Source organism: Polistes fuscatus, unplaced genomic scaffold, assembly GCF_010416935.1.
Source record: "Polistes fuscatus isolate 324 unplaced genomic scaffold, CU_Pfus_HIC Scaffold11, whole genome shotgun sequence".
NCBI lineage: Eukaryota > Metazoa > Arthropoda > Insecta > Hymenoptera > Vespidae > Polistes > Polistes fuscatus.
In genome coordinates this window covers 6,092,903-6,106,183 of record NW_025113009.1, presented here as the reverse complement: position 1 = coordinate 6,106,183, position 13,281 = coordinate 6,092,903, and the positions used below count along the sequence as shown (strand labels likewise).

At 34.9% G+C, this 13,281-nt stretch overlaps 1 protein-coding gene and 1 long non-coding RNA gene across 2 annotated transcripts in view; both read left to right on the top strand.

The window, feature by feature from the left end:
- Positions 1 to 2,698: 2,698 nt before the first annotated feature.
- LOC122526563 lies at positions 2,699 to 8,893 on the top strand. The gene is made up of 2 exons (XR_006306107.1): positions 2,699 to 2,915; positions 8,839 to 8,893. It is a non-coding gene; the product is annotated as an uncharacterized LOC122526563 (long non-coding RNA).
- Positions 8,894 to 8,956: 63 nt separating this feature from the next.
- The window catches only part of LOC122526562, a 100,231-nt gene continuing 95,906 nt past the window's right edge, over positions 8,957 to 13,281 (top strand). Inside the window, exon 1 of the mRNA XM_043650060.1 lies at positions 8,957 to 9,244. Within this exon, the coding sequence (XP_043505995.1) occupies positions 9,082 to 9,244 (163 nt within the window). The 5' untranslated portion in view covers positions 8,957 to 9,081. The remainder of the gene's footprint in view (positions 9,245 to 13,281) is intronic.

Genomic DNA, 13,281 nt, shown 5'->3' with positions numbered 1-13,281 from the left:
ACATCCCTGCCAAGGATACCTTTCTTCATCGGCTCGGTGAATTTTCTCTTTTGTTACGTGACATTATGGATGGACTTAACGGTTCATAAAACATGATCTTCATTTCGTTTTACAATGTAATTACATTAATATTTATTAATTCATTCAACTTATTTTCGCATTCATTCACTTTCTCTACGATTTCGCATAAATTTTGTCTCCGCGTTGTTTTTTCTCTTTTCAAATATAATCTTAATGCAATATTTCTTATATTTTACTAATTAATATTTCACACGATAAATATTATACAATATGATTAAATAAATAATCAAAATTTAAGCACTCTTTCTACTCGTTGAATCATGTCGTTCGTTATTATTCTAATCAACGATCAGGTTCATTCGAATTATCGCGTTCTTACGTAGACTATTTTCATAAATGAGAAACAACGCTTCACGAGAGATGTACTCAAAAGCAGGTTAATTAGACGACGAAGAACGAGGACTGTCCATCATAAAAGGACCGTCTCGTACTCTTCATTAGCACCAGGCATCAGTGGCAAGTTCAAGGTCGACGCGATGAGATAGAAAAGAGAAAGAAAGAAAGAGACCGTAGATATACCTTCTAATTTAGTTACTGTGCCAGGTTGTCGTCGTCGTCGTCGTCGTCGTCGTCGTCGTCATCATCATTATAATCGTCTTCTCGAAAATCTTCTCGCGGAAGGAAAAGCTCGATCTCGTGGAATTATATAGACGGTTTTTAATGAAAACAACTTGGACAGGTTCGTTAAGACTACATACGTCCTCGATCTGAGACTCGTTGCTGCAATCCAGTGGTTTTCATACTTTTTCAAGAAACTTATATCCTCTTTTTTTCCCCCCATGATTATTATTATTATTATTATTAATAATATATAAGAATGATTTTTTGTTATAAAACAATGTCAACGAAACGTAAGATATTTTTAATACAGATGACAAATATAAATTCAACGTAAATCATCTCGTTGAAGCAAAATCAAGTTGTTGCAAAATCAATTTCAATGTTTAATATATAGATATTACATTAAAACAATGTCAACGAATCGTAAGATATTTTTAATACAGATGACAAATATAAATTCAACGTAACTCATCTCGTTGAAGCAAAATCAAGTTATTGCAAAATCAATTTCAATGTTTAATATATAGATGTTACATTGACAAATAATACAAATATATAATAACGATCGATCTGATTGAATAACGAGAAGCTTGTTAAAATGTAAAATCGAAGATTAATTTAATAAAATTGATACGTATTTCGAGAAGTATCGGAGTTTGAAAAGCACTGGTATAAGTTGAGTTAGTAGTAACGTCCAGTATACGGTCAGACGCGTCGTCGAGTATACTTGCCATCCATTTTTCCATGGATAGTAATACGTCATACGAGTCCTAACGACTCACGAACATAATCTCATCGTACTATGTCTTTCTCTCTCCCTCTCTTTCTCTCTCTGTTTCTCTCTAACTCACGTGCAAGAACATTTTTGAGATACAATATGTGTACTCTTCATCAAAGAAAATTCGCGTCTAAAAGTATATCAACTTTAATGCTCGATTATTTATGTATATATGTGTATGTACACTATCTCGGCATACTTATTTAGTTGCACACGGCAATTACGGGAACGATAATACGTTGGCAAATTATGAGATGTGAACATTGTGATTGACTCGGGTCGAGGCAACCACGTTGAAAAGGAAAATTAGGCGAAGGAAAAAGGGGTACTCGATCAAACGTAATTCTACTGTTCCTTGATCGTACCTTCTACGCGATGTCCCTATATTTAACTCTAATATATAACAATATCATTTTTTTTTCTACTATTAAATAATAAAACATCGAAACGCGCGAGTGCATAAAGCCTATTTTCTATTCGAAGTATTAAATTTAAAAAAGCCCGCAACTGTTAATGCGATTAATATTATTGTTTTAAATTAATTTTAAAGAAAATACATCAATACGATATATATATTAATTAAATCTGTATAAAACAAAAAAAATAATAATATTCATAATTGTAACATGAATAATTCTCTGATATCAAAATATCAAAATAATATAATAATTTCCAATCGAGAAAGTGAGAGAGAGAGAGAGAGCAAACAATACGATCATATATATTAATTAAATCTGTATAAAAAAAAAAAAATAATAATATTCATAATTGTAACATGAATAATTCTCTGATATCAAAATATCAAAATAATATAATAATTTCCAATCGAGAGAGAGAGAGAGCAAACAATTATACATATAACATTTCCAAAGAGCAACAACAAGTACAGAGGCTCGATGCGTTTAATCTCGACGATGACTCGAGTGGGTCGTGGTTGTTGTTCGCGTGACGCGAGCCTCACGCTCGTTTCGCACCAAGTATAGCGTTGTCCGTGGACTCAGAACAGAGAGAGAGAGAGAGAGAGAGAAAGAAAAAGAGAGGGAGAGATGTTCAGTGAATGCAGGTTTTCGGAGGGGGACCTTGACCGAGTGACGACGACGGTGAGTTTCAATCGTCGTCGTTGGCATCGTTGGCGTCGGCGTCGGGACGCTGAACATCTTATTGGGCCTTACAGAAGTAAGGCTCGTAACGTTCTCCGTTCGTTCTTGGTCTTCGTTCCGTACAGAACACACCATCCTCTCTCCCCACCTCGTTTAACATCCAATCTCTTTCCTTCTCTCTCTCTCTCTCACTCACTCGCTCGCTCGCTCATTCTCGTTCTATCGGGCCCCGGTGGGATAGGACGCAGTGGAAGGAGTAGTAAGCGGCCTACGCAGTTTCAACTTCGGTCCCAGCTTTTATTAGTTCTTCGGCGCTCGGCGGAGAACGTGCGTGCCGGAGCGGTACTCTCCCGTGCGCCCATCACCATCCGGGCTACTATAGATAAGACAAGACGGTGCGTACAGTTCGCATCATTTCGATCCTACATTCGATCTACATTCGATCTTTCGCGAATCTCATTTACATATTCATTTAACACGCAGCATTATATACAAATCAAATGGATTGATTTCAAACATACGTATATTATATATACATATATATAAACATATCTTTTTTTTTTTTAATATATATTTACACATTTTTATATATATAAGTTTGAAGTACGAGCTCGTAAGTGTCATATATCATAGTTCGCGGACGTGAGTTTTGTGCAAACTATATCATTCGATATTGAATTAATTAATGAAATTAAATTAATCAATAATTAAATACGAGTAATATGAAATAAATAAAAAAAGAAACGTAGGAGAGAGAGAGAAGAGAGATCAGTGTAAAACCGGATCGATGTTTCCGATCCGATGATCGAGGATAATCGTTCCTGTTACGTCGCACCGGGTCCTGACACGGTGCAAGGTGTTCCTCCTCTTCTTCTTCTTCTTCGTCGTCGTCACCGTCGTCGTCGTCGTGCTCGTCCTCCCGCGGGACGAGACACTCCGCACGCGGTACGTGCACAAACCCTCCTCTACCTCCTCGGTAGTATAGTTAGTGCTTCGCTCATGCACGTATATACACACAGATACATATAAACACGGTGATATAATACTCGTCAACGAGAGTGCACATTCTCTCGAAAGTTCGTAATTTTTATTTTTTTACATATTTCATTTTTCCAAACTATCGTTTGTTATATTATATTTTAACGTTTTATTTTTATAGCGAAATTTTTCTAACATGTCACGAGAGAGAAAGAGAGAGAGAGAGAAAAATATTGCATTATGCGTAAAAAAGAAAATAAGAATAAAGTATCCGGTGTTCGTATTTGCTTTTCGTGAGAAAGAGAGAAAATAAAAAAAGAAAAAGGTAATACGTGAGAGAGTTTTCTATTCGACGATCGATTAAATCGTCCAGGAACGTCGTTGAACGTTAATCGAAAGGGAAACCGTGCATCGTCTTCTTCGTGCACCGACTACCACCATTACCGTTTCTCTTACCTTATTCCTCGTGCGAATAGATTATAAAAGCCGCGAAGTACTCCGTAGAACGTCGAGTGGTACGCCTAACTAAGATCAGATCTCCTGGTGCGGCGTTCGATAAACCAGAAATACCAAGTACCTAGGGTAATATCCCATTAGCTGAAAGATCAATTAACTCGCGTTAACGGACACTTTAATCACCGGTGTTGCTGATCATAGTTGTAATAGTGGTGGTGGTGGTGGTGGTGGTGGTGGTGTTGATGGTGGTGGTACAAGGTAGTGGTGATGATGGTGGTTCATGGTGGTTGTGGTGATGATGGTGGTGGTGGTGGTGGTGATGATGATGATGATGATGATGATGATGATGATGATAGTAGTGGTTGTAGTAGTGATGGTTACGTTCTACTATCGAGTGATCTAACCGTTTAATCTGCTTTTCGAGATCGATCATATCGATCATCGTTTCATCTTCCTTACTATCCTTTCTTCCTTCCTTCCTTCCTTCCTTGTTTTCTGCTGTTTTTAATACATTTATTTCTTCATATTGTTGCATATTTATCGCGGAGAGTAGTAATTCAACGAATAAACGTACCGCAGGAAGCATTTGATTATGGTTTATTAATTATCTTCATCTTCTCGTAGAATTTCGTTCGAAATCATTCCTTACGGATAGATCGATTGATAAGCAAGAAAGTTAATGACTATACGTTCGTAGTTCGATGCTAATAAAGTACAGTACAGTATACCATGTTAGGTTCAATTACGTAAGCGTTTCGCGAGGAAACTTGATCAATTCTACGAAATAAAAAGGATACAAAAGGAAAAATAAATGAAAATCGTTATCAATTATTATTGCAATAAATTATAAACATTATCTATATGCAATAAACACAATTGAAAAAGGTTCGGTTAATTATTCGAAAGATTTCAATCAAAGATACAAGAAACGAAATAATTACGAGTATTATATTACAGCATAAAATTTCCAAACAATTTCCCCTCCGAGAGAGGGGATTTCAATTCACACAAAATGCGTCTGTTCCATGCTGCAGCAAATAAAAATTTCAATAAAATTTCGAATTAACAACTACGATACGAAACGAGATACGATAACGTCATTTCTGACGTTATTTGATAACATTCAGGTACAAACTTACGGTAGTAATTGACGCGTTTACGAAGAGAACCAAGAATTTCGTATTTTCGTCTCTCGTAATTCTCCCTGTTACTTACTCAGATTCCGTTTCCCTTAACTTTTCACTTCCTCTTTTGTTTCGCTTGTCCGACTCGGTGTTTTGAAGCAACCGGACGAAGGTAGGCGCCGGGTATTCGTGCTGACGTGCGAATACCCAAGGCACCAACCATACCCGTGACCGAATCTCGAACGGTTTTATTACGATTTAACACGCCCTTACTACTTACCTTTACTACGGTGTTACGAGAAATAAAGATGTACAAAGGCTCTGTACGAAGGAAACTTAAGAGAAATAAAGAAAGACAGAGAAAGAGATAAAGATATCTCTCCCTGTGCGAGCAGGAGAATGAAAAATAAACATATTTATATGCAAAAACAAAGAAAGAGAAAAAGATCGGGATAACGCGCAACGATACGAGATCCGTAAATGCTAAGATTTATATTCATATAATTCGCTAAAATTCTTACCTTAGATGAGAAGACAAAAAATAATATTATATATTCGCGTATTTTATTATTCGATTTCGATAAACGTTAACGGTGTGATAAGAAAAAGATATAATATATAAAAAAAAAAAGAAAGAGAAAAAGAAATAAAAAAGAGTAAAAAATAAAGACCGGTGAACAGATGAGTTTTTTCGGCCGTTGCTAACGAACGTTTCGCAGAATTGGTGAGAAGATAATAAGAATTCTTAAAAAGATACAACTTTAGCGATGATCTCTTACCTCGTTCCTTCGTTAATCTTGCAAAATACGAGTCCTTCTTTTTCGTACGGCCGGTTTTTATGACGAGGACGAAAGAACGAATGAAATTATACTAAAGAAATAACTCGGTGTTGTTCGCGTATGTATTCGTATAATATACGTTAGAACCGTCCTCGCGTGTTGTTGTCTCGCAATGTTTTTCAGTTACTAGTATAGAGATCGTAGGTAAACGGGGAAGGAAAATATGTAAACAAATGTGTCAGAGTGTCTTTCAGTCTGTTCGGAGCAAGGAAACCGTTCACATCTATCCTACGTATTATAAATTCGATCGATAATTTAATAGGTAATGATTTTATTTATCTTTTTATTTAATAGAATAATACGTTTGTATCGTAACATTGCCTTTTTTCGTAATTTTTATTTAATTCATATTTTTCTATTTCATTTGATAATAGATAAACGTTATATATAATATAGATAGAATAATACGTTTATATCGTAACATTGCATTTTTTCGTAATTTTTATTTAATTCATATTTTTCTATTTCATTTGATAATAGATAAACGTTATACATATATTTTTTTTCACGCGTGTGCGCAATACCACGTAGTTCTATGATAATTGTATTACGTTAAGATGGATAATTTTACTTTAGGTTAAAACATATTCTTCCTCCTCCTCCCTCCTTCCCCCTTTGTAGACGATAATCGTCATCCTCGTAGACCGATTTTATTTTTCTTCTCTCAGCAGGATTCCAAAGAAGGATGATGATCCTTCCTTATATTGACGAGACTAACCAAACTTCGTGTTGAAAATATAAGCACGTCCGTTTTTTGTTCGTTTTCCTTGCAAACATTCCTGCAAATTTATTATGGCGACTCGACGTAAAAAAACGAAACACGCGAGTATATTCCGTGCGTCAGAGTTTGCTGCGTCAACTTTTGAAAAACTAACGAGTCGAAAACAAGTCTCCCCCATTAATTTTCGTTTCGCGATGAAAAATAAAAACAAGCGGGCGTGTGTGCGTGCGTGAGAGAGAGAGAGAGAGAGAGAGAGAGAAGGAAAGAATTAGATGATTTTAAAAAACAAGTCGTAGAAAAAATTCATAATTTCTTCGGTCATATTTTTTTTTTATCTTTTCTTTTGTTCGCGTTCGTTGTCTTTCATTAAAATCTCATTGGCCTAAGATTTTTCCTTCAACGCGACTTTATCCTTCTCCGAAAACATTTACGATGATAATATTTGTGTGCGGTCATCTTTTGATTTCTATCGTCGTACGTAGTTGCCGTTGTCGCCAATTCTTTTTCTATTTCTCTCTCTCTCTCTCTCTTTCTCTTTTTCATACTGTGTGCACGTAGTGTAATAAAGTCGATGGAAAAAGGTGCTAAACATGTGCACGAGAAACGTGACTGTTTATTACATCAGTGTCCTTGAAGCGATATACGTTAGATAATCGCAACGTATATTACGGTGATGCATTTGCTCGGATCTGTTGCGTTCTTCTCTTACAACTCACGCGTTAAACAAGTATGACAAAATAAATTTTCCATTAGTTCCGTAGTATAATTCATGCGAGAGAAAGAAAAAATAGCTAAAAAAAAAAAAATTGTTCGAAGAATACATCATAGAAAAAGGAAGAATATTTTATACCAGGAAGGAAAGAACGAAAGTTTCTAATGCATATTATCATTTAATTTGTATTTTTTGTATATTTTATTTAACAACATTTCTCAATATGTTATAACAAATAAAGAATTAGCGTTTCGATGAGACGAAAAAAAAGGAAAGAAAGTGTACCAACCAACGAGGACGTCGAGAAAAATAAAAATAAAAATAAAAAGAAAAAGAGGAGGAGGAGGAGGAGGAGGGGAAGAAGGAGAATAAAGAAAAGAAATAAAGGAGGGCGAAGGACGAAGGTGAGGGGGGTCCGCCCTCGCGAACCTCTTCACCAAATATGGCTACCAAGAGACCCGGCAGGAGTATCTTAATCCTCCGATCGTGAATGGCCCTCATGCGAATTGTCTCATTTAAAAGTCGCTTCTTTCACGTGTTGGAACTGATAAAGTCGCTGAGTCATGGTCTTCTATACCTTCTATAGTAACGTCGTGGTCAAACGTCTGACCTTGAGATCTATCAAGGATTAAAAATAATCCTCACATTTTTAGGCCAATCCAGAATTGTTTTATTACACTTTATTCGAATTTTTTAATTTTATTCTTTTTGTTTTGTTTCTTTTGTTTTTTTGGTTGATCCAAGAGATTATATACGAATGATAATCCCTTACTTGTTTGACGTTATCAATTTATTTCTATATGAATATTGAAAAGAAAAAAGAAAAAAAAGAAAATACAGAAAAAGAATTTAGAAAAATAATAATAAATAAATAAATTTTTTAAAGTATTAAGTATCAAATTGACAGACGTCGGATCGTTGTAAAAGATAATCTGTATCTTTCTTATCCCCTTTCATTCGTATTTAACCATCGGATAATTAACCGAATGAATCATATTCATTGAAAAATATCGTTAGGAAAGTAATCGTCATCGTTATCGTGCGACATCATCGTCGTGATGATCGTCGTCACGCTTACCGAGCATAGCACCGACTCCTTCTTCTTCTTCTTCTTCTTTTTCTTTTTTCTTTTTGTTAGAACGAATTCGATCTCTCGTAAGTATTCGTCTCGACTCAATTAAGATTCTCGACGCACGTATATAGATACGCACATGCACTCATAAACACGCACACACACACACGCGTATTATGCACACGACGATCGTGTGTCGCTTTTATGAACTTCTTCGCGTATCTTTCGATAGGAAATTTTCATTGAGACGTAAAGAATAACGCATGTACATATGTATGTATACTCATAAAAATATACAACTCATATATATATATATATCACACGTCATCATCGTAAAATCAAAATAAAGTCATTCATCAAAAATCTCGATTGGATTGATCGAAGATATTAAGTGCACAGCTTTGCTTGGCTTACAGGTTGGTGATCGGAGAAAGGGATTAGAAAGAAAAAAGGGGTGCATTTGCGAGAAAATAAAAAGGTGATAGAAATAGGTAAAGAAAGAGTGAAAGATAGAGAGAGAGAGAGTGTGTGGGAGAGAAAGGGGGGAGAGAGAGAGAGGGAGAGAGAGAGAGAGAGGGGTATAAAAGATAAAGAAAACGAAAACGAGAAAGTGGTGCTATCCAGCTGTGTGTTATGATCGGGTGCATAAAGGCGGGAAGATGCTCGAGGTTCAGCGCTCGGACTCTTTGAGAAAGGGAGAGGCCTACGACCCTTCCAGCACCCATTTACTACCCCCCGTAACGACCGGGGCTTCCGTCTCTGGGTGGAAGCCCGCCGAGAGAAGCGTCTCCTTCAATCGAGACGTCCACGTCAAGAGGATCGGTGAGTTTAGGCATTCGCGCCGAACAAGATGGAAAGCCTGCGCAAACAAAAAAAGAAGATTAAAAAGAAAGAAAAAATAAGACAAAAGAAGAGCTTTCGCCATGGGTACGAACGAAATTATTTCTTGCTTGCTTGCTTGATTTTCTTTTTTTTTATACGAATTTTTTAATCGTCGAATCTTCTTCTTCTTCTTTATTTTTATAGTTATTAATGGAGGTGACAAATTTGATATACGTGATAATTTGCGTTGATCGAATAATATGTTATGTTTTATATGACGATATTAATTAATCGTATTTTAAATATTAGATTTATTGGCAAATATATATTAAGGGAATTTTAGATTTGAAAATTTGTGAAATTGAGTAAACCAATTAAGTTTGATATAAATTTAATTTAAATATTCTTTATTTTTACAGTTATTAATCGTGTAATATGTTATGTTTTATATGACGATATTAATTAATCGTATTTTAAATATTAGATTTATTGGCAAATATATTTCGAGGGAATTTTAGATTTGAAAATTTGTGAAATTGAGTAAACCAATTAAGTTTGATATAAATTCTGAGAATTACTGACAATGAGAGAAATAGTATGCAGTGACGTTGTTTCATATTATCCAAGATTAACCGAGAGAACTTTCTTCGGTAAGGTGCTCGTATGAATACATATAAGCGAAAAGAATGCAATGCGAAGCTCGTTTCGTTCTCATCTACGTCGGTGACTCTCGAGAAAAGAAAAAAAAAGAAAAAAAAGATAAAAGAGAGAGAGAGAGAGAGAGAGAGAGAGAGAGATCGCGAAAATGATTGCCGCACAGCAACGGTCTTATGTTCCAGAAAAAATATGGACCAGCCCTTAGAGCGATCCACAGATTGTGAAAATTATTTGCGACGTTCCGCTAACTTTGTGACGACTGCACCGACCTGTTGCACTCTCATCTATCTCTCTCTCTCACACAGACGCACACACTCTTTCCTTTTGGTTGAAACTTTTCTCGGGACACGTACGTTTCTTGGAAAACAAAACTCGTGAAATTCCATTTCTATCTAACTTCTCATGTTCTCACACGTGTTCTCTCGTGGTTTTACTCTATTAATTATTATTTATTATTTATAATTATTTGCATTCTAGAATAATTCAATTATAGATTTTCGTATCAGGACATTTGTTTTTTTTTTGTAATGAACTCGTTTTGATTAATATTTTATTAATCAAATTATTAAATTAAATTAAATTATTATTTATAATAATTTATTTATTATATTAATAATTAATATAATTTAATTATATTAATAATTAAAGAAGAAGAAAGATATAAGAATGAAAAACTTTCGAAAAATCAAGCAACATCGTCGATCTAATTTTGTTCTCCTGGCGTGTTCACTCTGCCTAACTCACATCTAACTATTCAAAAGCTCAAATGTGTTATTCGGAATTGATAACATCCTAATCAATAATCAAGTGCCTAACGCTGAAAACTAACGGCGTGAATTATTTAATCGAACGATCGAAATATCGATCTCTTTTTGTTTTTTATTTTTGTTTTTTTTTTTTTACATCCCTCTCTCTTCTTCCTCTTCTATTATAATACGTTAATGGAATGCACGAATGTGTATGCGTGTGTGTGTTATGCATAATCATTAATAACATCAAATAATATAATAATATTAATAATAATAATAATAATAATATAATTAATTATTTCATATTAACGTACGTGCATTTATCGTACGAATAACCGTAACTTTTCTTAACCGAGTTGTTCCGAAACGGTGCACTTTGGATTGACCTTACTCTCAAGGTCAACACTGATCCCGCTATTTTCGAGTAAAAAAAAAGGAAGATACAATCGTATTATCACCGGACAAAACGACGAGAAATTTTGTTGTCGTCGTTTCTTATATTTCTTAAAATAACATTTTCCTATTATTTTATCAGAAAAAGTTCGTCGATTTAGCATAATGGCTTTTGTCCAAGAACCAAGTACCAAGAATGCGTAATATATTACATTGCGGTTATGGAAGACGGTTCAATCTTCTATACGCATATGTATTATCTTTCTCTAACGCATGTTACGCATGCTATAAAGTCTAAGCTTGTTGAACAGTCCCGATATTACGGGATTCTTGGCTTTCCCTTTTTACAGAGAAAGAGAGAAAGAGAGAGAGAGAGAAAAAGATATTACGTAAACGAATCACGACAGACGAAAGTTATCTTTAACGTTAAACCGGCCGTTCAACTTTAGTACGAGATTAGATTACATTAGTAATAGATGGAATAACGTTTATTAAAAACTAAACATCGTTTTATATAACTATTATTTATCGTTACATACCTTACATATATTTTTTATAAATTCCTCTTATATCTAATAACATACGCGAATAACATTTTGCGGTAAATTCTGATTAGAAGAAAGAAAAAAAAATAACACACACATGCACACACACATACACTTATAGTTGACAAGTAGGTCTTTCAAATCTATAAATACTCGGTATATTACTTATGTTGGATAATTTATGATCACGGTACAATCCAATCTCCACAAATAAGGTTTCACCGTATACGCGTTTGAAGCACAGTTATTTAGTATTGATTTTATTTCTTATGGAAATAGGACAAAAAGAGAATAAAATAAAAAAGTAAAAGAAAGAGAGAGAGAGAGAAAGAAAAAAAATAAGGCAAAACTAGATCGTAAAAGTGAAAAAATTCGTTAGACTGTTTACGGCGCTGGGTTCCGCTTACGGAAATTGTTGCATTCTATTCTATCGATTGCTATCGCATCCGATTTACGCGACGATAAGACGCACTCGTTACCAATCACGAGGGTCCGTGTCGACTCGAGAACATACAGGAGAAAGTGACTAAACGTCCTATGGGATAGTCTAAAGGTATGGTGATACAGTGATACAATAATATCTTGCGAATACCGGCACGGGAAAATTAATGGCCAGTAAAGGGCCCCGAGGTAACTATCTTAAAAGCCAACCGGCGCTTGTATTATTTTATAGTTGGCATCCGCTGCTTTTACGAGCCCGCAAACCCTCACCGAATACGATTCCTTGTACTTTTCTTCTATTTCTTTCTTTCTTTCTTTCTTTCTTTCTTTCTTTCTATACCCCGTCTAGTCATTTCTTTCTCTTTTTAGAAAGAAAAAAACAAACGAAAGAAATAATGAAAGATAGAAAATAAAACTGAAAGAGAGTATAAACTAAACGTGTTTTAGAACACGAACGAGTCATTCTTATCGTTTGTCGGATTCTTCTAACGATAGTCGAATTAAAAATGATTTCTTTTTTTTCTTTCTTTTTTATTTTAACAAAGATTGAAACGATATAATATCGATCAATGAAATTCGAATAAAATATCCCATTAACTCGCGTATTCGTATCTAACGTTTTTTATCAAGTGCATCTATCATATGATTAGAATAATGTAAAAAAATATTGTTTGTTTAAATATCACGAAAAATATCCAAAGGATGATCTTTTAATAACGATTAGGCTATATTAATTGTTCGATTATCCTCGCGTTGACACGAATGCGTCGCGTTCCGTCAAGGCCAACCATGATCATCAACGTCTCGCCAAGTCGGTCGACGAACCCATTCGCCCATTCGCCCATTCACCCATTCGACCATTCGACCATTCGCTTTTTACTCGCTCACCGACGAGGTGGTCCGCAAAAAATACACACACTTCTCTTTCCGCGAAATTACTTTGAAATCGAGCTAGTCGAGCTTACCGTAGAGTAATTAAATTCGGAATCGGTTTTCAACGTTTCCTACGTACAAAACGCCATGTGCTTTTAATAGTATAATTTCAATTATTTATTCCCCTTTCGAAAATGGTATTATTATTAGATTAAATAGAAATAAATGAAGAGAACAGAACTATATATACATATTACATGGTATATGTAAACTCAAATCAATTGATTTTGGTGAAACGAAACGTTAGGCCTTTTCAACGAGCGACGATAATCGTCTTACGCAAGAACGTTGCAAGTGATTTCTGTTCGTACGATTTATT